The 25,954-nt window shown below is 36.6% G+C and overlaps 1 protein-coding gene across 5 annotated transcripts in view; it reads left to right on the top strand.

The window, feature by feature from the left end:
- Positions 1-19,832, top strand: part of NR2C2 (nuclear receptor subfamily 2 group C member 2) — a 30,753-nt gene extending 10,921 nt beyond the window's left edge. For 4 of the 5 annotated variants that reach the window (XM_079316978.1, XM_079316976.1, XM_079316977.1 and 1 more), the window contains 13 exons: positions 121-231; positions 1,079-1,279; positions 1,894-1,996; positions 2,970-3,149; positions 4,877-5,024; positions 6,653-6,746; positions 7,123-7,256; positions 9,722-9,899; positions 10,168-10,289; positions 10,808-10,947; positions 13,766-13,903; positions 15,437-15,542; positions 17,675-19,832. In XM_079316978.1, coding sequence (XP_079173104.1) covers positions 160-231; positions 1,079-1,279; positions 1,894-1,996; positions 2,970-3,149; positions 4,877-5,024; positions 6,653-6,746; positions 7,123-7,256; positions 9,722-9,899; positions 10,168-10,289; positions 10,808-10,947; positions 13,766-13,903; positions 15,437-15,542; positions 17,675-17,849 — 1,791 coding nt within the window. In that variant the 5' untranslated portion in view covers positions 121-159 and the 3' untranslated portion in view covers positions 17,850-19,832. The remainder of the gene's footprint in view (positions 1-120; positions 232-1,078; positions 1,280-1,893; positions 1,997-2,969; positions 3,150-4,876; positions 5,025-6,652; positions 6,747-7,122; positions 7,257-9,721; positions 9,900-10,167; positions 10,290-10,807; positions 10,948-13,765; positions 13,904-15,436; positions 15,543-17,674) is intronic. The other variant, XM_079316980.1, reaches the window with a different exon arrangement.
- The last annotated feature ends 6,122 nt before the right edge of the window (positions 19,833-25,954 follow it).

Here is a 25,954-nt window from a genome sequence, read left to right as displayed (position 1 = left end):
GTAACCTTTTGTAAATTTAGATTCTAAACTATAGGACTACCTGATCTTTTAGAAATATAGGTATTTTTAGAAGTGTTCAATACTTGAACAGTGAATTAACATTCTGTATGTTATTTACAGGTGCCGACTGTTCAGACTCCACTATCTGAATCTCCAGTGATGACCAGCCCTTCACAGCGTATCCAGATAATTTCCACAGACTCCTCCGTAGCTTCACCACAGCGCATTCAGGTAAAAATACATTAATTAACCAGCTAACACTTCTTTTCTTTTATTCTCCTCCTTCCACTTAGTTTTATACAAAAGCATGTTAACAACTATGGAATACTTCCTTTAAGTCTTGTGAGAACAGATTATTTTTAGAGAAAACTAAAATTCTTTCTTCCTCAGTATTTATTTGGTTCTGATTAGATGGCTGTATATAATAGTTAACCAGTAAGGAGTATTTACACAGGTTAAACCTTGCCTACACAAGCAAATCTCCTGAGCCCTGGCCACAGCAAAGGGTGAGATATTGTCAACAGAAATCTGAGAGAGTCTCCAAGTGCATTCTTCTTCCCACTTATTTAGGAGCCAATCAATCTATTCAGCACAAAGTTTGCTTTCGGGAATGCTGCACAGTGGGTCTTTGTTACAGGTAGATAATGAAAAGATGTCATTAATGTATCAGAGTGTATTCAGGGGGAAGTTATATAGGACTTACTAAATTTTAATTAAATACTAGTGCATATTGATATGACTACTCTACCAGGCAAAATAGAGATTATGCTACCAGACAACTGTATCAGAAACATAAATCTTCCATCATAAGAGAATCTTGAGAATTAACATGTAAAACAATAAGGCTGCCTGATTCCATCTTTTGTGGATAACTTTAGGGAGTAATAAATTATGTGAAATATGCAGGTAAAAAATGCATAGGTAAATGTTAACTGGAGAACATCTCCTTAGAGCCATTTATAAAGAAAAATTGGAGAAAGCTTCTTTGTAATTTTTTACTGATTAAATTCTGAGATGGAATGAAAGGTTTTAAAACATAAAATTTCCTGTGGTCATGAATATCTTCAATGTTTTACAGATTGTGACAGATCAGCAAACAGGTCAGAAAATTCAAATAGTGACAGCAGTGGATTCAGCTGTGTCTCCAAAGCAACAGTTCATTTTAGCTAGTCCAGATGGAACTGGTGCAGGAAAGGTGATCTTGGCAGCACCTGAGACATCTAATGCCAAGCAGCTTATCTTTACCACCACAGACAACATTGTGCCAGGCAGAATTCAGGTAAATACAGTAGTTTTGATAAACCATGGAATTTTGGGTTTACTTTTTTGTTGTTTCTAAATTAAGTCTAAATTGCTTTAATTTTTAAATTTTAGTTTTTAAATTTTTCTTGGTTAAATAGATTGTTCAGAGCAGAAGTTTTGGAAGGCCTTTGGAAGCTAAACTATGGTAGATCTAAGCTCCAGGCTATTCCCTTCGAACCATACACCCCTAATAGCTAGAGAAGAGATAGATGGGAACAGCATCTGAAAGCCAATTGTCTTTGGCTAAAAGATAGCAGCTGCTTGGGAGTATTTGCAAGAAGGGAAAAATACTATTGATTGCACAAGTGAGGAAACATCTGTACTAAACAAAGCTAACAGTTTTATTTGTAATTTGTTTTGATATGACTGTTTCAAAACTCTCACTCTTTTCAGTAAGAACTCTCATTAAATTGCATTTTATACTACCTAATTTCATTCCACAGGCCATATTATTCATAATCCTACTTACTCAAAATCATACTTATTCATAAATCCTCCTCTTAGCTGCTACACCTATCTTGTTCTATAGGCAAAGCTCCTTACCTTCATATCTGGCTAATCACATCTTTTTGTTCTGGAATTTTGCTTTAGATAGTGACAGACTCTGCTTCAGTGGAACGTCTGCTAGGAAAAACTGATGTTCAGCGGCCCCAGGTAGTAGAATATTGTGTAGTCTGTGGTGATAAAGCATCAGGTAAGGAAGCCCACAAAGAGGTATTGAAGAAATTTGCTTGAAAGGATGACCAGAATGAAGAGACGATTTTTTTCACGTGCTTTAACTGATTTTAGTTATGCTTATGGAACAAGCAATTGAGTTTTTAAATGGAAAAATATAACATACTCTGATCTATGCACAAAAAATAGCTAAACTCTGCTTGGAAGAATATTGTTTTTTCCCTTGAACTGAAGCATATGATAAATTGGTTGAAATATAAGATAATGATTCAATTGCTCCTGGTAATTAAAGAAGACTACTTGAAGCATGTTGTCAAGTTCCCCTCAGTGGTGTACAGCCAGGAAATAAACATGTCACCTAAAAATGTCTAACCAGTCCAAGAAAAGGCTTCTTCATGTTCTCTACCAAACTTGACACTTCCTAGTAGAATTTGTTCTACTATCACAAAACAAGGCAAGCAGAGATCATGTGAGTCCTCAGTGTTTCAGTTCCATGCAGTAACAAGGACTCTTAGGATAAAATTTTTGTATTAGTCAAGGTGTATTCTGTGCTTTCATCCTAGAGAGATACCAGAATTAATATGGACAGGAAATTTAAATGAAGATTGCATTTTAAATTTTGGTGTAAAATTACTTGTTTTCTGAAGTAACTTGAGCTCTTAGCTGGTATGTTCTCTAAATGTATCCTGTGGTCTGTAACAGCAGACAGAATTGTATCTGTACTTACACAGAATGGGAACTACACCTTCATCAACTGCACATTCAGAAATAGGCTGAGCCTTCCTCTCTTCTCTCCACTCTCACCATAACCCCTGACAATAGGTAAACCAGAAGTATCTTGTGAGACTCTCGTAATGCTTTCATGGTCCAAAATGTTGGTACAAATACAAAACAAATTTAAAGGATGACTTAGAGTGTTTTACTTGCTTAAAATAAGTATTTTTATGCTAAAATAGAAGTAATTTCCAACTGACAATGTATACGTTTCCTAGGTCGTCACTATGGTGCTGTCAGTTGTGAGGGATGCAAAGGCTTCTTTAAAAGGAGCGTAAGGAAGAATTTGACCTACAGTTGCCGCAGCAACCAGGACTGTATCATCAATAAACACCATCGGAATCGATGCCAGTTTTGTAGGCTTAAGAAATGTCTAGAGATGGGCATGAAAATGGAATGTGAGTGTTAAGTACTCAATGTGATACTGTGCCTACCAAATAACAATTGTGTGGACTACCACTTGTCAGTGTGTTCTCTGTTTTGGTGTATGTTGCTTGAAGGAAACAGAACTTTTTGGCAGCACCTAGTGCACTTTTCTTTCATCACGATTTTATGTCTGAGATGCAATAGTGGTTTATTTGGAACCATGTTTCCAAGTACTATTGACTTCAAGGAGCCCAGTTACAGCCTCACTTAGAATGCATGTTCCAAACACAGTGTGTGTTTATAGTAGAAAATATTTTGACGGGGATTGACATGAATCTGAGTGTAGTATTCTGTTTTGAGAATCTGCTTTCCATCCAGTTTATTTTTGCAGCTTTTTCTACCAATGTTGGAAAGCAGTCTTTTTCTCCCCCTCTTTTAACATTTTTGATAATTTGTGAGTGTGTTTTATGAGACATTAAATAAACTGTCATATGTTTTAAAATATGCCTTCATGTTTGTATGCAGTACTGCGTACATTTCCAGTGCTAGCAACCAAACACTAGTTTCAATATATTTTTGTTTTCGGTTTCTATCACTTGTCCTTCAATTTAGCACTATGTGGAACAGTTACAAGGTTGTTTTGTGATCTGATCTAAGCAGGTCAGTTCCAGTCATTGAGTTCAAGGGAGGCAGAACTTTAAGCTGTAAACAGGGACATAATTGTCGTATTTGCACTCTGAAACTCCAGACCTGTTGTGATGATTCTGCTGCTTTGCACACAATGTGCTGAATATAATATGAGACGTTTGTACAAGAGAAGACTGCTACAGTTCCAGAAAGTAAACCTTTCTTATCCCAATATGATTAGGGTATATGTTTACTGACTTCACTGGCATTGGGTCAGGCTTCTGATTAACTATTATGTATTCACCAAGTCAATAAATTTGATATGCCAACTTTTAAGCCCCTAAATTTTGCTAATAGTAACAATATTAGCAAAAATAATATCAGGAACTAAGTAACTCTTATGGGTTGAAGCAATAACTTTCTGTAATGTGTTAAATAATAGTGTTTTAATACTATGAAGATGCACTTTTCACTGTCTTTTAAAGTTACAAAGTAACTGCTTCTGACTATTTTTATTAAAACATTTACTACACTTGTTCACCACTTCTGAGACTGAGCTTAGTTTGTTTCAATTTTCAAGTATTAATATAGATTATGAAAAGGTTAGTTTTGGAACACTGTTCCCTAACTGGCTGGAATTAATGGCTGTGAGTGAAATTTTTGTCTGCAGAGAGTGTCCTCTCAAGGAATTAACCTGCATCTCTCAGGTAACTTGCATCTCCTGATTTTCTCAGGGTTCCTTCTGGGTTTGCACTGTTTTGTGTCATCCATAATAGGAATGTGCCTAACATTTAGATACAGCTGTGTCTGTAAAAAAAAAAATAAAAATAAAATATGAAAACACAATCTGTAGCATCTTCCATCTTATCAAATGCCAAAAGAAAGAGCAATATTTTATTCCAGATCAGTCAAACTTGAAGCAAAAGAACAATCTGTCACTTTCTTAGTTAAAAGTATATATAAAAATACACGCACTCACAGATATAGTAACATCAGAGCTTGTGTTTCTTCACTCTTGGTATTGAATTTCCAGTTTTGCGCTGAGTTGGTACACTATCATAACTGAAGGAATTTTACTTACTTTTTGTGTTTTTAGTTTAAATTATTTCCTTTCAAATCTGCCTTTATGTAGCGGTTCAAAGTGAAAGAAAGCCTTTTGATGTACAACGTGAAAAACCAACCAACTGTGCAGCTTCTACAGAAAAAATCTATATAAGAAAAGATCTTCGAAGCCCTCTAATAGCAACTCCAACATTTGTGGCAGATAAAGATGGGACACGGTGAGTACCTCAGTTCCACGCCTCTTCTTTCATGTATTTGTGCATATTGCTTTGCAGTCATGCGTGTATTCCTTTTCCCCTCTGCTCTCAGAGGGAACAGGAAAGAACTCTGATGCACATATCATCTGTTTCCATTGCCAAGCCAGTGTAGGTTCTGCTTCTCATGAAAGTTTCTATGTCTGCATGCAGGTATGTGGTTTTCAGTTCAGAGCTAGCTCTTGTCCAGCCAGGTCAGAGCAATGCAGGGCAAGCGAATGATATCCAAGCAGAAAGCATGCAGGCTAATGCTGCGATGCTTTCAGGTTAGCACTCCTCAAATCAGATCTGCACATGGCACGCCTGGGCTTCCTGCTCCTTGAGACAGCAGTTAGGGAGACTCAGCGACTGCTGATTCAGATTCCAAGAGATTGGCTTCAACTCCAGCAAAACAGCAGCTTCTTTTACTATATGGAACTAACTCCAAGATGGTTCCCGCACTCTCAGATGTCTGCTTACACAGTGGGTGTGAAAATGCACATCATAACAAACAAATAAAAAAAATTTCATTTTTTCTGAATCAAATTAAAAGCGTCTTGGTTAAATACAACATTTTTAAAACTGTAGTTTATGAATGGTTGAGAACCACATAAAAAATTGGATTTTGTTATTCAGTTTTCATATGGGGGGGAAGTGTGTGTGTTTAATTTTTTATATTCGTATTCCTTGCTGAACAAATGACACTGAAGTTAGGAAGTTTGGGCTACAGGTTTCGTAGAGAATTATTTTTCAGTATTCTTGTTTGAAAGAAGTAGTCACAGACACATTTGCTTCTTAGAAATTTCCTTGAGCTACAGATCCATTACAGACCTCTAAATAATATTGTAGTTATTGAGAACCACTCTGCTATTTATGTAGGATTCAGATTGGCATGATGTGTGATAATTTGCTGCCTGTGCATGCTCACAGTGATAGCTGTTAGTGTCAGACCCCTTGTACTGTAACGTCCTGCAGCCTGCACCTGTGTTGTGTGCATCAGTAATGTGTTATGGACACTTGGAGCATCACATAAGTAGCAAGTAAATGTCTTGCTGACTGCAAAAACTTTCCACTGTCTCCCTAAATTAGATAGAGCAGAGGGGAAGTATATTTGGTCAAAAAGCAGCAGAAGTAAAGGCAGCAGAGATTTTATGCAGGCTTTGATTGCATGGCTGTTTCTGACTATATTCTGGAATGTAAAAAATATTATTAATATTCTTTATTCGGTGCTGGCTGTTTATTCAGTGCTGGAATACAGTTATGCCTTCCTCCAAAGTCTAATATAAAACTAGGGCTACTAGGTGACTTCTGAGAGCATGAGAAGACAACAACTTCCCTTAAAGCAGAAAAAACAGCAAATGAGAAGATAGACATTTGGGAAGTTGTCATTGTTCTGCACTGGAAATTTGAAGATATTTCAGTCTTTCTGTCTTTCAAGACACTTTTTGGGAACTGTTTCAGAAAGACTTAAGTCTTGATAAATAAAATGTAAGCTTCAATAAATTGTTTATTTAAAAACTGGTAATTCCTTTCATGCTGTCATAAATTGTTACTCATTCTTCTGATTAATGGAAAATACTGTTGACTATGAGATGCCTTATGCTTTTGAACAGGTCAGCCAGTCTTCTTGATCCGGGAATGCTCGTGAATATTCAGCAGCCTTTGATCAGGGATGATGGTACAGTCCTCCTAGCTGCTGATTCCAAGGTATTACTGGCTCACTTCAGTTCTGAGCATATCTATTAATTTGTTCAGATTACTTTATCTATTGAACATAATCTCAAACAGTTGTTGCTCTTGAGAAGAACCATATGAATGGATGTAATAAATTGATCAATAGGATTGTGGCTTCTTTCGGCAAACATATTTCTGCAAAAAAGTTCTCCATAAGATGTCTCATCTGGGACTAAGATTGATAATTAGGATTTAAAGATAATTGAGAGCCATTGTTCTTCCTGGCATTGAGGAGGGAGGAAAAGGTCCTTAGGGGAAAAGGAACAAAAAGATTAAAAATAGGGGGGGGAAATTATATATGATATATTAATTATAATTTTGATTTACTAATACGGTGTTTCCTTTTTAGGCTGAAACAAGCCAAGGTGCCTTAGGAACACTAGCAAATGTTGTAACATCTCTTGCTAATCTCAGTGAGTCGCTAAATAATGGAGATACTTCTGAAGTTCAACAAGAAGAGCAATCTGCAAGTGAGATTACACGGTATGTGTTTATATTTCCACCTTATTTAGTAATTTGTGTTCTATGTGGTATATCCTTACACTCATTCATTAAAGGAATTTGGCATTGTTACACCAGACAGGGTACAGATTGCCAGATTGCCCCTACGTTGAAACATAAAATGAGTTCTTTAGAAATCAGTTTTCGTTCTTGTCCTCTTGTGAAGAACTGTGTCCTGTGTTACAAATGTAGTGGTGGGAAGCTAGACCAGATTTGGTTGTCAGAAAAATAATAAATGACTAGTTTGTGACCTTGAAAAACTCTGAGAATAGCAACATTTCAGTGCCATTTTATTTCACAGGAGCTTGTGACCTTAGCTCTGCTCTTTGAGGGTCTACATTACTGCAGATTTATTTTTGAGATTGCCATAAAATCTCCTGGTAATGTAGATTTAGAAAGAGCTCAAAGTGTTTCTTTTCTTTATTAATGAAAAATATATGAAAAAGGGGCATGAAATATTAAAATTTCCAGCACACCTTGAGATTTGCAAGGCTGTGATTTTTTTTTTTGTTGGATGTTTTTGGTAGTGTTTTTGTGGGGGAGAGGCAGGTTGATTGAATTTAGCAGTATAGGTTAATAACATAAAATATTTGGACTCAATACTGTCCACTGTTTCTCAAAAAGATTTTTAGGAGGAGCTTAGCTGTCATGGTTTAGGAATGGTATTGTCCAATTTAATGTTTACACTTAAATAATGCTGCTATTTGCTCCCCCTCCAGTCAGATGCACAAAAGGCAGAGAGCATGGGTTCAAATAGGAACAGTTTACTGGAAACAGCAATGAGACTAGAAAACAAACAGTAACAGCAAAATGAAACAGTAACAATAGCAATATTAATAACAAAAGGTGTAAGAAAATAAACTATTTACACAGAAAAGCAGCTGGCAATAAACAAATACCAACCCAGTCTGCCCACTACACTGACTGGAAGGCAACTCCTCTGGGGGGTGAGAGAGAGAAGGACATTACTTAAGGTTCTTAAGTCTCTCATTTGAACTCTTCAAGTGAAGCAAATTAATGTTTTAAAATACTTGACACTGTAATGTCAGCTTATGTAAACTTCTTTCTTTAAAGAAAAAAAAAAAAACCAATTTATAAAAATCTGTCTCCCAAAAAGCATCTTGACAAAAAAAAAGTGGTAAAGGAGCACTGTACCATAATACTGTCCACTGGTATCAAATTGGGACACAAAATTCTTCTTTACATCTAAGTTCTGTTAATCCTAAGAGAATTTACAGTGATTTATTTGGGTAATGATCCAGCAACCACTTGAGTGTAAAGGAGACCTGGGACCAGTATCTCTTGTGTTACTGTCATAACACTTTTAAGGCTCTGTCCATAGTGGGAGATCAGGAGTGCCTGGCCATGTTTCATCTTAACAGAAAGGAAATTCAGACATATTGTCTAGAAGAAAACCACACTGTTCTCCACTGTTCCAAAAAGCTGGAGATCAAGGATGGGGACAAGGACAGGGACTCGGTTCTTCAGAGTCCATCTGGTCTGTAAGCCCCACCAAATCTGTGAGGAGGCAGAATAGTGAATGGTGAGTGCAAGAGGACTGTTGTGCTTTAAGCCCAGCAGACAACTAATCCTCACACAGCTGCTCCCTCACTCCCCCACCAGCAGGCTGATGGAATCAGAAGGGTAAAAGTGAGAAGGCTTGTGGGTTTGAGATAAAGACAGTTTAATAGGTGGAACAAAAGCCACCCACACAAGCAAAGTAAAGGAATTAATTCAGTACCTTCCATGGGCAGTCAGGTGTTCAGCCACCTCCAGGACAGCACGGCTCCTGCAAGTGTAACAGTTACTTCTGGAGACAAACGCCATCACTCCAAATGTCCCCCCATTTCCTCTTTCTTTCCCCTTCTTTAGATACTGAGTGTGAACTTATACAAGGGAATAACCCTTGTATATGTTGGGGTCAGCTATTCTAGATGTGTCACCTGCAAACTTCTTGAGCATGCCCAGCTTCCTCACTGCAGGGAGGACAAGAAACCTTTACACTGCAAGCACTGCTGTGCATAACAAAAACATCTCTATGTTATCAACACTCTTTTCAGTGTAAATCCAAAACACAGCCTCATGCTAGCTACTGCAAAGAAAATTAACTGTATCCCAGCCACAACTAGCACAGCACAAGGCCCCTTTACTAGTACAAATACTAGGATAAAACGATCAGAGCAGAATTTACAGCACGAAGTCCTTCCCTTACAGGGGAGATCTTTTACCAGCCATACATGGACACATCTGTTTGTTTTATTAATGCCCAAAGAGTACAGAGGGACCAAGCTGTAATGAAAAGTCTGACCTTGTGTCAGCCTAAAGAGTTATTGTGTATGTTGCTTCTAAGTGGAAATGTTTTATAGCATTTAATTTGAGCACTATGAATCTTTTAAGATCTAAGGAAGCACTCTTTCATTGTTTACTTTTTTTTTTTTTTTTTTTAGGGCATTTGATACTTTGGCTAAAGCACTTAGTTCCACAGATGGTACAACAGCTCATAACTTGGCAGATGGCATGGATCCTACAGGAGGAGGGAATATTCATGTAATCAGTAGAGATCAGTCAACACCAATTATTGAAGTGGAAGGTCCCCTACTTACAGATACACATGTCACATTTAAGGTATGTGCTTCTTTAAATGTCTTACTAAATAAACTAATGCTTAAGATGTATGAGCTCCTACATAATTTCTTGTCTCATATTCCCAATTTGCATTCCTTGCCAGTAGTAGTGAGTTATTTAGTACAGTTTTCTTTGACAACTTCTTGTCACACTGTTGACTGTGATAGACTATGAGAGTAGTTTGAATGTCTTTTGGTTATTTCACTGATGATAAAAACTGGTTTATGTCTGAACTATATGTATTGTACTGTACTTTTATTTTTTGCAGCTGACAATGCCCAGTCCGATGCCAGAGTACCTTAATGTACACTACATCTGTGAGTCAGCATCACGACTCCTTTTCCTCTCTATGCACTGGGCTAGGTCCATACCTGCATTTCAAGCTCTTGGGTAAATGGACGTAATCTGTTTGAATGGTTTGCTTTTGAATCAATTTAAACACTGATCTGAACACTTTCCAACTACTTGGAACTTTTTAGTTATGGTATTGTTTAATTTGTAATGAATACTTTAAAATGTGTGAAGACTGTGCAATATTTCCTGTTTTGGAGAATAAAATAGAAGATGGCAGAGGGGAGGGTAACTACAATATCTGATGTTACTGATGTGGTTACAGAAACTAAAACCAAATCATAAGCAAGCATTAATTAGTAGAAATTAAATGCTTGCTTTTGATTCCTTGCTAAAGAATTGATGAGCACCATTTCCCAAATAACCTGAAATGTTTTCCTATAGTCTATAATTTCTTTTTGCATCCTGAAATTCTTGTACTATGCTAATATATGCCTGTTACCAAAATGTTTTGCAACAGAATAATCATTATGAGTGGTTATGCAGAACATAATAATAGACAGGGCAGTGCCAAGCTGATCTCTGCCTGGCGTCACTGGGTTTGCTGCTGTTTGCAGGCAGGACTGTAACACCAGCCTTGTGCGCGCCTGCTGGAACGAGCTCTTCACCTTAGGCCTGGCCCAGTGTGCACAGGTGATGAGTCTGTCCACTATCCTGGGAGCAATTGTCAACCACCTCCAGAACAGCATCCAGGAAGGTATGTTCCCAGTGCTGCTAGCAGTGCAGGCCCCTTTGGACCACACTGCTCGCAAGGTGTTTCCCCAGCACTGGCATCACTGTTCGCCAGGAACCAGGTGAAGGTGAAGTTTTCTCTTGCATAATTCTCTGTCCCCTGGTCACCTACAGTTTTGTTGCACTGACCTCACAGAGATAGCTGTGGGATAGAATTGTCCATAGAGGCAAGGGGTTCTTCTATGCCTGACTGCCATTACACAGAAAGACAGTACATCCTAGAATACTCCTTGGATGTGTTTGGAGAGTGTTCTTCCCATCCAGATGTATGTTTTTTCCTCTTAGAATAATGATATCATCTTCCAAACCACACCAGATTTTCTCCTTCCAGATCTTTCCTTCTCCTCTTTGCAGTGTAAAAACACAGCATTTGACAATTATCACAAGCTTATTCTTGCAAGTATAATGGTTTTGGATACTACTGTAATGCACTAATGATTAATGTATTTTGAAGTGCCCTAGAAGCATTAAGCAACCTAATTTCTGGACACTCTTAACAAGATGTATGTAATTTTATTTTTAATTCAGTGTTGGTCTGTTGATAATGATGATTATATCTAGAATGGATGAAAATCTGTTATATTTGCTTTTTTTTTAATTCTTTAAAGATGCTTCCAACCAATGGGTTCGATTAGCATGAAAATAATATTCATTTTTAAAAGGAGGATGAAAACAATACTAGTAGCTTTAAACTCTGCAAACAAAGCATAATAGATGAAAACTACTTTAAATTTAAATGTGTGTTAAAAGCAGTTATAGCAGAACACTATTTGGTACCATTTTAAAATAATTTTTAATGTATCATTACGTGCACACAGCAAAAATTAGAAAATGGGTTTTTACAGAGGAGAGTAAAACAGATGTACTTTTCTAGAGCTGAAGAATATTAAATTTTTTTCCAGCTATCTGCTTTCATAGTTCTACAATCAAGTTTTAATCTACTATATTAGCTTCATCATGATAAAGTAAATTAGACTGAAAATTGATTCTTAAATGGATAGTATGCTTTAATTGCTTTCATAATGAATATAGGGGTTTTAGGTTTTTTTTGGTTCATTTTTGTTTGGTTTGGTTTGTTGTTTTCTCATTTGAGAGCCTGGACAGTCCCAAAATATGACAGAGTGGTGCTTGTCTCCTGCACAGAGAGGTAAAAGTTGAAAAGATGAGTAGGGAAACCTGCACAATGGATGCTCTACACAGAGTTAACTTTATATCTGTTTCAGAATATACACAACTGTCTATTCCACCTCCATTCCAGGCAGTGACTTTGGGGAGGAGTAAGTGATAGGGCTATTACAGCTGGTTCCACTTCCATTCTTGTGCATCAAAATTGTAAAAAAAAAAAATTTTTCTATAACCTGTACTTGCAGTCATACTATATTAGCTGAGACCAGCCAAGAAAAGAGGATAATTAGTGTTATTTTTCTGTTCTGAAAAGTTATCATTTTATATTGTGTATTATACCTTCGAAATTGAAAACAAACTGAATAAATTGCAGAACTTTATCTAGGAACATATAAGTGATGAGGCTACCTAGAAACTCTGGAATTCCAGTTTGCTTTTCCTGAGTTTTTCTGGACCATATTTTCCCACTTAATACAAGTATAAAAACATTACATTGTCTGTCTTCATCCGTCGTGAGTAACTAAAAATTTGTATCACAATTAATGTTTTAAGAAATTTAGATTATGCTTCCATTCTTATTTCAAGACTGTGTAAAAAATGGTTCTTCCATTCATTCAATCTTCTTATTGCAGTTCCAGAAAATAGATCAAATATTCATTAACTATGTCAAAGATTCAGTTTAAGTCACATGAGGTCTAAGTAATCCTATACACAATTAGCTGTATAGAGAAAAATAAAATATTCAAGTTAAAATTATATTAAATACTAGCTTTGGAAATTATGACTGGAATAAAATTATTCTAATGTGTTTTTCAAGGAAAGGTTTTATCCCTTGTGAACTGACTTACTTCTGAAGTTTGATAATAGTAATTATATATTTAAAAAATCTTAATGTGTTCTTTAATGTTTTTATTCTTTGACTAGTTCATAAATATGCAGTCCAATACAAGGATTTCTTTTTACCAAAATAGAAATCTCTCCCTTCCTAGTTTAGCAGCTAGTACCACTCACTCCTAACATATGTATAAATAAAATACTTTTTTTAAATTGAAATTTTAAGATAGATTATGAACAACATATAAGGAATGTGATTTTTCAAATGATAGAAGAATCTCTGTACATGTATTTCAGTGAATTTACCCCATCAGGCAGGAAAAAGACTATTTACCATAGCTAATGAAAAGTTCACTCCTAAAAGTACAGATAGAGGAGAAAGTAGCACTGTCATTACTGTTCTTGCATTCACTTTTGCAAAAGCTAATTCAATAATGTTTGAATGTTTGTAAAATTAGGGTTGCATGTTAGCATTCACTTTGTGCTTCTGTTGATTCCCAGAATCAGTCTAGCCATTTGTAGAATAATGCACCATAATGTTAGAGTCTCTGCTCAGAACAGTACATCACTGGAAAAAGTTTGGTATGGCAGATTATGCTGTCCTGGCAAAATGACACAGAAGAGTTAACATTCTGTTTGCTAGCCCTGGGTCTGACTCAACTTCATGAATTCACTTTCATAATAATTCAGGCCATCCTTACATGTTAAGTGGTTTTAAGACAGCAAAAGACTTGCAAATATCACTTGACTTGCCTTAAAAAACTTTGTTAATATATTAGAAATGCTTGAGCTCAGATGACATAGTAAGCAATATCTTTTTGTAGATAAACTTTCTGGAGACAGAATAAAGCAAGTCATGGAACACATCTGGAAACTTCAGGAGTTCTGTAACAGCATGGCCAAGCTTGATATTGATGGATATGAATACGCATACCTTAAAGCTATAGTGCTTTTTAGCCCTGGTAAGGAATTCAGTAACCGTATCTTTTTAAATAAGCCTTAATATGTCAATTCTTTAGCAATTTAAAAATGAGACTAATGTCTTGATATGGGACTTATCTTTTAAGCTGCAGGTATAATTATTGTTTCATAATGACTATCACAATATGTGTTTTAAAATTACTTCAGAGCGACTTATCCATGTTGATTATGGTTCCAATCTATCAGGTGTTTATTGATCCACCCTAGAAGATTAGATTCTCAAGTGACCTTCAGCTGAGAACCTATGATTAATAAATTATCTGGAATGTGTACTAGCAATATTAATGAGGTAAATGGTGAGGAGGATAAGAAGAAATGCATTCTGAATGACAGAAAGAAATTTGCCTAAATTTTAGTATTTTTTAAATATTCCTAAGAGGAACAACTGAAATATGAGCAGAAATAGTTAATTTATATGAAACTACCACAAAATCTCAAAACCTGAATGTAAACAGGCTGTCTTACATTTGTTACCAAAAAAATTACAGCAGACCACATAGTCAAGTGTTTCTGAAATATGAGAATTTACTCAAAGAAAACACTGGAGATTTTGTGGAATGACTAGGTAAGGACATTAAAGAAATTGGAAGTGGTAGTCTTTGTAGTCTTTTCATCAAAGGTGACAAATGTTTCTAGGACACACAAAGGTGTCCTTAATCTAAAACTGCTGACTGGCTGAGTAAAAGGTAAACTTTTGCTCAGAAATGCATTATTGATTTTATTTCAAAGGTATTTACCACTTTGTATTTAACAGAATGCAAAGTAAAATGATATCCTGTTATTGGTGTGTTTGGGGTATTTTTGCTTTGATAGTTATTTTTCTCTTTGTAATAAAACTTGATTAGAAGATACTGGTGTCCTGAAATGTTCTTTTGAATTTTTGGGGAGAGATTGTCCCATTAGAGTTAGGTTTGTTAGGGGTTTTGTTTGAGATGGAAAAGCAAGAAACTATCCAAACTCAAGGTAGCTTTGTCCTGTTTCAAGGGACAAGCATTTTGGACACAAGAGTGAAGGTATTCTGGCATAGTAAGATAGGTGATATTTTGTGAGTTTGCTTTTTTTTTTTTTTTTTTTTTTTTGCTTTGATCACGTGGCTGTCTGAGGAGCTGAGCCAGCTGGAATTAAAACATGAGACAGACTTGGGAAGATTAAGACATTGATATATCAAGAAAATAACCCTAGCTACTGCTTAGCCAGCCTAGTTAGAACAAAGCACCAAGGCAAACATTTTTACATTTAAGCAAAGTTAAAGACAATTTCTGTGTCACTGCCTGGTACACACATACAGACTTAATCTTTGTCCAGTTTTTTATGGATACACACAGTTCTAGAGAGAAAAGTGAACAAGCTAATTCTGAAGCCAGGAAGTAAATTTTCATCTGAGTGCTAGCATGTTAAACATCACAATACCAGAGAAATATGTAATTGAAATTAAATGTGAGATTCTTATAAATACATTTATTTCACAGTATATAGGAAAACAATCGACATACAGAAATGTTTTGTTTCTTTAGATCACCCCGGTCTGACCAGTTCAACCCAAATAGAAAAATTCCAGGAGAAGGCACAGATGGAATTGCAGGACTATGTACAAAAAACATATCCAGAAGATACTTATAGGTATTTATTATCTAAAGTACCCAAATTATGTTGTGGGCTATAGCTAACAAAAGTACAAAATAATATCATTGATGTTTTTGACATCTGGGGTTTGGGTGGTTTTTTTTGACTGTTGATGAGAAAGAAATAAAATCTAATTCATAAAAGCAAGGAGGTTTGTTTAAAGATACGTAGAAACAAGAGTAGCTGTCTGGCTTCCTCCATGTAAATTTAATTTATTAGTACTTCCTTGGTTTTTGAGGATTTTTTTGAGACTCTCATAGTCATGTTTAGAAAAGTAAACAGACTTCCTTTTTTAGAAGTTGGGGAAAACTGCTTCAACTAACTAATTCACACTGCTGCTTTCTTCAAGTTATTATTATTTTAGTCTTTTTGACAACTAAAAGGTGATTGTCATCCTTGAAATGTTTGTCAAGTTGCATATGTAGAAAAAAGTGTTAAAACTGTCAGTTATAGCCCTTGGAAAAACAAGGATTACATACAGTAGGAAACAATAACCATTTCTCAAACTTCTGTTTATAAGAAATTCCCACATCCTAGTTATTTTCTCGTTTGCTTTTTTTTTTTTTTTTTTTTTTTTTTTTTTTCCAAAGACTCATATTATCTAGTGTGGTTTTTTCACCTCTTAACTAATCTATTTGTTATGTGCTAGAAACAGTATTACAGTATTTTCTAACAATCTTCATCAAAATTCATCAACACAATTCTCTGCACTATCAGGGTAATTCTTACCTCTGTCTAGGAAGATATACTAGAACATGAGAACATATTCTTTTTTTACTGAACAGGTGAAAGGTATCCTCATGTAAAGGAGCAATCCCAAAGACTTAAGCACTGTCTGAGGCTGGGGTAACTAAAAAGAAGTAAAAAACCTGTCTGAAAAAGAGAGCTTCTCCCATCTCTGTTTTCTGCACTGACCTTACAGGATTAATACTGTGGTGCAATGAAAATAGGAGTGTCTGCTTCAGAAATATCCTCAAATCCCACATTCTTCCATGTACAATTGAATCCTTCTGGTTTGATTAGTGAGAGGTGAATATCTACCATGAAACTAAATATAAAATTTGTTCCATACACTTACTTCTCATAACAGTGTCTCAGGGAAGAAAATCGAGTTACATTCCCCAATCAGTGTCCTGTATTTTAACTAATAGTGTCTGTATCTCCATGGTTACCCATAGGCAAATTTAGAGAACAAATCTGATTATTTCTGAGCAATTGAGTGCTAGTACAAATTGAGATAGGAAACAAATGTTACAATTTTCACAAAAACAACATAGCATAGCTAGAATCTTTCTGCCTTGAAGTTTACAAGATATGTTATATTAGCAGAATGGACCTTAGATATTTTCTCCATAAATATTCAGGCATTTTCTAGAGCACCTATGGTCAGTGCTACCTGAGTTGCTATTACATGGTTCTGGTTGAGAAAATTCATTTGGTTTGGCATTTATAATGTACATCTGCCAATGAATCACAGCAAAATGCTTTCATCACTATCCTAAATTTTGTATGCGTGGGAAATCTAACATTTCAATACAATCACTTCATTATATTGGATATCTGTTAACATCTTGGTAAATAAAACACCAGGGCAATTTGGCAGTATTTATGCTTAACAGTACATTCCCCCAAATTCCTTCTCTCATTAGAAGCAGGCTCTCTTCTTTATATCCATCCAGCCCTCTTCCTGCTATATGATTTAGCATGAAGTTGCTAGGCAACCGAAGACCATGCTGTTTATGGCTGAAACTTTAATTAAGCATTGTTCTCTTAAAATGCTGCAAATGTTCGCACTAATCAGTATGAATATTATTAGTCTCAGCATTGTTCACCCAGAGCTGGGAATTTCAAAAGCAGGCCAAGGAAATTGTGTATTTGTACATACATGTGCTGTCCACAAAGGACATTAACAAGATCCTTTCACTGGAAAACTACAAAGCTACTTGGCTTTCATTTGGCTTGCAGGATAGAACAAGTAACCATTCTTTTCGTGGTAGCCAATTAGCTTAATTGTTTCTTTACGCCTATTCATGAATTATGGTAACAATAAAGGCAATCCAGCTCTTTAGCCGTAGAATGTCTTAAACTGCTCATATATGTATTCCTAATCCACTGAACTTCTTTTTCAGGCTAGCCCGGATCCTAGTTCGCCTGCCAGCACTCAGGCTGATGAGCTGTAGCATCACCGAGGAACTGTTTTTCACAGGTCTCATTGGAAATGTTCCCATTGACAGCATTATCCCCTACATTCTCAAAATGGAAACAGCAGAATATAATGGTCAAATAACAGGCACGTCTGCATAGAGAGAACAATATACTTGGAGGGATTGAAGTAATTTTCACAAAACCCATAAAATTACAAAGTTAAAAGAGTATTGTTTTCGGTATATGCAGGTAATTCCAACTTGTTATCAGTTTCTGACAGATTTCTCCTTGTCTTTTTCTGATGTTGACAAAATTTTAAAAGACCTGATGTAGGACCTTTCCTGCTACAAGGAATGTTTTTGATGCCTTTCATTTAAAAGGCCATAGGTTACTGAACATACTTTTCACATGCTTTGTATTTAGAAACTATCAGTGGTTAAAAAGAGTTTATAATACCAGAGTAGTAATGAAATTACTTTAAAAACAACAGTATGTATATATTTTAAAATATCCTTGGAATGAATGTCTAGCAAATGCCAGGGTATAATACTAGCACTTTGTAATCACTTCTTGTCAGAGCAACAGCATCATGGACATCCTGCTTGAGTATGGAAAAATGCATATGTCCTTAATCAAAATGCTAGTGATTTTTGTAAAAATGTAGAATGCTAAAGGAGACAATCATTTAATCTACAGAAAGTCACTTGCTGTTATGTTATGCATGAAATATTAATGTGGACTCTTAAATCAGATATCCACATTATATGAAACTGTATCTGTTAAATTAGTGCAGTTGTAATACACAGTACAGTGCAGTCATAGTTACTATTATGTACTACAGGAGTTCCCCACATTAGAGAAAAAAAATGCCACAATAATGATTAAATATGCAGGTTCCTTAAAGTGTCTATTCAGACAAACACAATCATGACAAATGTTAGAAATTCTAAGCAGCCTTTTGACTTCGGGGCAAATAGTCATTAACTGGAAGAGCAGTGATTTTCCAACAGAGCTGTGTGCTGCCCTTTGAGTATGCTCTTGGTATGCTCCAAATTTACACCTCCTCTCTACCCTCATAATGTAGCCACAGGGTACAATTTAAGACCTGAAATGTACAGAACCTCTGGTTGTCAGCAGAGACAGAGAGAAAAGCTCTCACTCTATTTCTCCCTCCCTCACTGAGCGGTCCCAGTTTTCCAGTGTTCTCAACTTTCCTATCACTCAGTTTGAAACCAAAATGCAGTTAGGATTTACTCTCATTCATGTACAACTGCAGTTGATGACTGATAACACTATGGAGATGTAAAATGAGCTACTTTTTAATTGTTTCAAGTGATGAGCCATCAACATGTTTCCTAGTAGTACTGGCCATTAGCTGCTAGCATAGGTTTCATTTTAATATAATTTATTATTATGGCTGTTCAGTTTTTTAAAATCAAAGATTTTTAAAAAATATCATAGCAATTAATACCTTCATCTGATTCTGGTTCATTAGATGCATTAATTATTTAAATTTTTTTGTGTGTTAGTGGTGTTCTTACTTTCATAGTTTTATGTGACAAAACTTACCTAATGGTAACTTCAGCACTTTGGTTTTTCTTCTGTTATTGTTATTTTTTTAGAAACTAGGTTGGTCTTTGTGACTTTTCAGAGTCTAAATTGTAACCAAAAGATCTTAAGCAGCTTTAGATGAGGCTTCTAAAGTAACAAAAAGACCTTGTATACTTCATGCTTATTAGAAAGCTGACATTTGTAGCACTTACTGTGACACAAAAGACTATTTAATTTTAGCTTCTGTATGCATTAAAATCTTCTACAGTTACTATTATTAGCACATTCAGAATCTTCTTTTCTCAGAAGGGTATTACAGAGTCCACACCAACTAGTTTTTTCTTAACAAACATTTCATTTCAACTTCCAATTTTTCAAGTAAAAGAGCCCCACATTTTTGTGTGAAAATTTGTAATTTTTATTACTTGTGATCATAACAATTCAGGAAATAAGATAAAGGCGTTATAGCTTTTTGGGAACAAAGGGATCACATGAAATAAAATGTAAAATGTATTCTTTGCATTACATATGTAAATAGAAACAATAAATATCATGCAGCTCTGTTTACAAATAAACTACACTCCCCACAAATGCAAGACCACATAATTATATCCTTGCTCAAACCCTGGTAGTTATTTACTCTGCAAGTGGTGATTAAAGAGCTTATTAGGGATAAAATACTAATTTGTGTAAAATGAGTAACAACCATGCAATCCATAGTTGTGCATGCATTTAATGAAGTGAAGCAGTTCCATCCTTAAGATTTGGATATGACCACCTAAGAGCTATAAAGCCCTCTCTGTGTAGCATCACTAGCATGATGTGCTGGCTTGCAGAGCTCAGAACCAGCTTACTTAGTTCTGATGCCATTAACAAAAAGAACTCACTCTAACTATACAGGATTTTGGTTCCAAGACTAACATCTTGGATTGTAGAAATTTGAACATACATGAAGGCCTGGGCTATTTGCTCCCCAGGGAAAGGGCTTTGTGCTTTCCCTCTCAGAACTTCACAAGGTTCCTGTTGGCCGGTTTTGCAGGCCTGTCCCAGTCCCTCTCAGTGGCAGCAGCAGTCTGTGATGCACACAGTGCAGCTGCTTTGCACTGTTTCTGCACACCAACATAGTTCTTGGAATTTCTGAGGTTTGTTCCATCCCTCCTGCAGTGAGTGGAAGATGGTAACAGGCTAATCTTAGTAGCTTTACTGTTAAATTAATTTCCATTTTTCTTCTCCTTCCAATGTGCAAACTTTTCCATATGAATATGGGACAGCAGAGTTTTTTATTATTATAACAATTTTTGAAGAACAATTTTTTTAGTATTAAATGTTGAAATAGCTTGTTTTCATAGAGGTGAAATTTAAATGCCAAACTTGTTTTTACAGAACTTGGAGTCAAAGTATCACAGTCACAAAGTGATTCTAAGAAAAGTTCATCTCACTGAAGCTCTACTTAGTGCCAAAATTTATTCTCTTCAGAATTTCTTAGGGTCTATTTCTGTTGCTCTTGAAATTAAAATATTTTAACTTGGCAGAAATAGAGTAATAAATTATCTGATTAGATTTATCTGAACCTGAACAAACATACAATTATTACAATTCATTCAGACAAGTGTTAGAATTCTGTGCTGACTGAGACTGGGGCATGATAATGAAGCAATGCAGAAAGTGATAATGAAGCAGTAATGTCCATTGAGCTTGATTTGTTTTCCAACTCTTATGCAAAGGAACTGGATTGAATCTTGTAGATAAAAAGCATTTGGGACTAGCTTTGTTGTAATGATTATAGTAGCATTTGTGACAAATGTAGCAAGGTATACTCTTCCCTTTATTTACTTACATTGAACTATAGTCAGAACTAAGATCATGTGCAAAAGTAATCTCTCTCTTCCTATTTACCTTCCTTATAAATTAGCTGCAATGCTTGTGGTGTCTGTGGAGTTACTCTGGCATGAAACTGATAGAAGAGGAAAAAATTATCTCCAAGGAGAGATCCTTCTAAGAAGTCTTTACAAGGCTTTCTTTTAGCTGCCTTAAAATGTTAGATTATTACGAAGGTTTAGTTTTCATAGCACTCTGAGGCTAGACTGTTGTTGCTCTCCACTGTTAGCTGTGCCATTTGCCAAGTCTCCCCTCAGCACCTCCTGAATCCCTGTCTGCCCAGCGTGGCCGTGGCAGCAGCAGTGCTGCAGGCCTGTGTGCAGGTGCATGCCCAGCGTGGCCGTGGCAGCAGCAGTGCTGCAGGCCTGTGTGCAGGTGCATGCCCAGCGTGGCCGTGGCAGCAGCAGTGCTGCAGGCCTGTGTGCAGGTGCATGCCCTGCGTGGCCATGGCAGCAGCAGTGCTGCAGGCCTGTGTGCAGGTGCATGCCCTGCGTGGCCGTGGCAGCAGCAGTGCTGCAGGCCTGTGTGCAGGTGCATGCCCTGCGTGGCCGTGGCAGCAGCAGTGCTGCAGGCCTGTGTGCAGGTGCATGCCCAGCGTGGCCGTGGCAGCAGCAGTGCTGCAGGCCTGTGTGCAGGTGCATGCCCTGCGTGGCCATGGCAGCAGCAGTGCTGCAGGCCTGTGTGCAGGTGCATGCCCTGCGTGGCCGTGGCAGCAGCAGTGCTGCAGGCCTGTGTGCAGGTGCATGCCCAGCGTGGCCATGGCAGCAGCAGTGCTGCAGGCCTGTGTGCAGGTGCATGCCCAGCGTGGCCATGGCAGCAGCAGTGCTGCAGGCCTGTGTGCAGGTGCATGCCCTGCGTGGCCGTCGCCGCTCCTGCGGCAAAGCGCGCCTTGCGAGCTGCAGCACAGGAGCCGTGCAGGCCTGAAGCTCACAGGGGAAACCACTTTCCTCACTCTTGTTTCTCCTTTGGCAGAGGCTGTAAAACACTGGTGTGGTTTTTAATTGTTCTGTATAGTACACAGGACTCACAGATTCCTGAGGTATTTCATTCAGGATGCTGCAGGTGTCTGTAGATTTTCCCGTCCATTAAAGTTCAGACAGTACTTCAGATTCTTTCCTGATTACCTGCTATTTAATTAGCAAAAGGCAATTAAAAAAAAAATAAATAGCACTACATAGCACGACTAGCAAAGGGTTTCAGGAATACTGTTTAACCAGGAAGACAGAAGTGGAAGTGAATGGGGTGAGGGTGCTGCCCAAGCAGTGACAAAGCAGCTTCCTGCCCTAACAGCATCACTCAGGGCCCAGTTTGAATCAGGTGGAGTCAGCAGAAGAATTGCTAGGTCAGTCAGACACACAGGTGTACCAGCACGTATCTACTGGATGATGCCATCCTGAAAAGAACAAAAATGTTGATTTTCTGTTTGAGATCCCTTTCTGGTTACTCTTAATAGTCCAAAACCGGGGGAGGTTGGAGTTTCTTTCACCTACTCCATAAGAGGAAAAGCAGAAATGCCAGCAAACACAGGCGAATTCCCACCTGTTCCCAAGGTTTGCCACACTGGCCATACAGCAACAGAAGAATTTTTGCAGTAGTTGAGTCTGCTGGTAAGCATGTGACAGCAGCAGACAACAACTGCAGTCCTGACACCTTCAACTGTCCAGGAGGGATCAGCCAAATGAGGGCATGATAACCCTAGACAGGAGAGTGAGAAGGACAAATTGCCTGCATCTACTGGTTCTTGAATGATTTGGAAATTAGTTTAGATACAGTTTTATATGAAAAATTACCAACAGGGGATGGCAAAGGAGAGATAATGAAAACATTTACCTTTTGCACCTTTTAATTCTAAAGTTGCTGCGTTATTTTAGCAGTAAATACTACTGAATTAAGTTCAGGCTCATTGTTTCATGCCATTAACCCTTCTTGTTAGATAATGCTACAACCCTACTTCAGCTGCAATCAGTGTTATCAATATATAGGAAATTATTTGTGAAAAAAATAACATTATTTATACTGGAGTTACAAGTTAAAGAAAAATATTTGTAAAGTTTAGATGCTCTAAGTTTAAACATTTAAAGTTTAGATTTTTTTTTATTGTGAAGTCATGCTAAGTTCATTATAGGTAACACTGTTGTAATGTTTCATAATTCCCACAACCTGTTCAATCCTTTGAGTTATATGAATGCTTTGAAATTAGCAATGGCTTATTATTGTTAAATTCCTGCCTGTCTTCTTTCTTTTTAAAGGGTTTGATAGAGTTGTACACATCTATTTTGTGCCTCCCACCATTGTGCATTTCTGCATGTTCAGTTCTAGAATTTACTTGAGCAGCTGATGCATATGTACATAGCTGTATGTGTGTATTAATGTACATGTTTATACCTCTCTGTCTAAATATATTCTGTACAGTGTATAGAAAATATGTAGTGTATGTATATATGTACAGATATGGAACCATTATTCATCCATTCTATGTGCTAAAATTTTTTATTCATTTGCTAATCCAGAGCTTCCTAATTTGGTGAATCCTCACAAATTTCAGAGCTTTGCACCTTTTTTCTAAACCAGTCTGAATTCACTATTTGTTGTTCAGAACTTACAAATATATTCCATTAATTTTCTGGCTTTTACATTATTTTCTTTATTCTATTCTATTATTCTATTTGACCTATAGAAGTCTGCCAGTCAATACTTAATTGAGCATATAATTGAGCATATAATGCCTGTTAAAAGTAATGAATAAATAATTATAGTCATAGAAGATATTCCCCTGTTCATTATATACTTATTCTCTTCCAGCCTCCTGAGATACTTTTGTAAACTTTATTTTTTTGTGCAGCTTGGTAAGAGACTCATCTTTTGCTTTTAAGTCTTCATCTGTGGTGAACTGAAAGTAAGCCAAGTTGCCATTTATCACTGAAGTGCAGCACACAGAACAAGAGGTAACGGATGCTGTTTAATAAATCAATTCATATTGTCATGGTGATCACATGAAACCAACCTGTGGGTTAGAGACTGTGTGCTCTGTTCAGCGAAACAGCAGCTTGGCTACAATGGTAATTAAATAGTAGGGACATTGCAGGTAGTTTATTTCTTAGCAAGCATCAAGACATCTTCAGGATTTTCACAATACATTTCAATTATTTATTCACTTTCCCAAGATTTTCTCTTTATTTTCCAGCCTAAACTGAGCACAGCTAGTTGCTTGATTTAGTTGTCAGACTAATGTCCCTTTCCACATTCTGTGCTTTCCCGGGTCTGGAATCTGCAGCTCCTGCATTGCCTGTGACAGTCCCACTGTCTGTGGGGGACCTGAGCACACAGTTAGAAGTGACATGTGAGTAAGACGATTTCTTGTTTATAATGAGGACTCAAACATTTACATTATCAAAGTGTAAACAGTCTTGGTTTCTCTCCCTCCTGATGAAGTTAAGAAGGTAGCCTTCCATAAAGTAAATCTGTTAACTGTGGGTTTTTATAAAAGCATTTCACAGACCATGCAGGGCAGTAGTTCAGCAAGTCTTGTTTCTGTCATTAAAAAAATGAAGTAGAATTTTCCACCTTTTGTTTTGCTCACTGCAGCAAAGACTTGTGTATATTTAATCAGATAATATGACATCAGTCAAAATAATGTGAACTTCATGCATGCTTAAAGTGAACCACAGGTGAGGAAAGTTTGCAAAGTTTGCTATGGAAAATGCTGCGAATGTTCTCTTTCTTGGTGTATTCGTTAGTGAGCATTTGTAAGCTTTTATTTCAAATACAGGAATAAACCTGTAGCATTTCAAAACCTTATTTCTGCAATTTTCAGCAGGGAAAATATTTAAATTAATGTCAGGAATTTCTGTGATAGATGGTCCTTCCTTGGTGTCTGGACAATTGGTGCTGTTTGAACATTTGCTTTCCACTTTAAAGGAATCCTCTTTAAAGGTGAATAGAAACCTGAAAGTCTGTTCAAGTCACTGTACTGCAGGAACAGTTTTAAAGTTTAGGAAGCCAATTGGGGCATTACTCAAGATGGAATCTACTTAAAAATTTAACTGATTTCAGAAAAAAAAAAGGCAAAGTTCAGTGAAACTGAATGTGTTATATCCACACTTGAATTGTTTGTATTCGGAAGGACAAAATGTGCTCAAATTTACTGGCAATAAAGGCTCTGCAATAATACAACAATTCAATTTTATGGTATTTTCATGATTGTGGGTTAAAGTAGGAAGGAATAAATTCCAAACAAAAAGCACAGTCTTTAAGAAGAAAATATTTTACTTACAGACTGTAATGGTTAAATTTTTCATATATGGAATTAGATCAAATGTTGGAATATTTTTAATAATTAACCTGTACTCTGAAATGCACTGGAAGCCAGCGTTCATAGTTTCCTAACTGAAAACTGCACACTGTTGTATTTGTATTGGCATACTAGGGAGTGCTGAGCTCCTAGAAAAACAGCAAATTTTTATTAAAGAAAGCATCTCCTTTCAATTCCTTAGGATATTTTCTGGAAGTCTCTGTTACTTATTATTTAGAAAACTATTGTTTATTTTAAAAACTTTGCAAAAGTTGTTAATTTCTCACAGCTTCTTTTGTGAAATCAGTGTTATTGTGTGTGATAGCATTTAAAAACGATAGCATGTTCTTTTTTTTAAACTACATTTTATAACCAATGTCTTCAGTCACAAAGAAGAATTTGCATTGTTGTGTTTGTATATAGGGTACTGCAGTGCATGACCTAGCTTATGCATTTTATTAAATGCCGTTGTGTCATTATATTGTTGCATTTAATACTAGTGGCTAAATGAGGTTTCTACTATTAAAGTGAATTACAAATATAG

The sequence above is a fragment of the Erithacus rubecula genome (assembly GCF_903797595.1).
Source record: "Erithacus rubecula genome assembly, chromosome: 13".
Lineage (NCBI taxonomy): Eukaryota > Metazoa > Chordata > Aves > Passeriformes > Muscicapidae > Erithacus > Erithacus rubecula.
The sequence above is the reverse complement of the archived record's forward strand: the minus strand, read 5'-3'. Positions and strand labels throughout refer to the sequence as shown.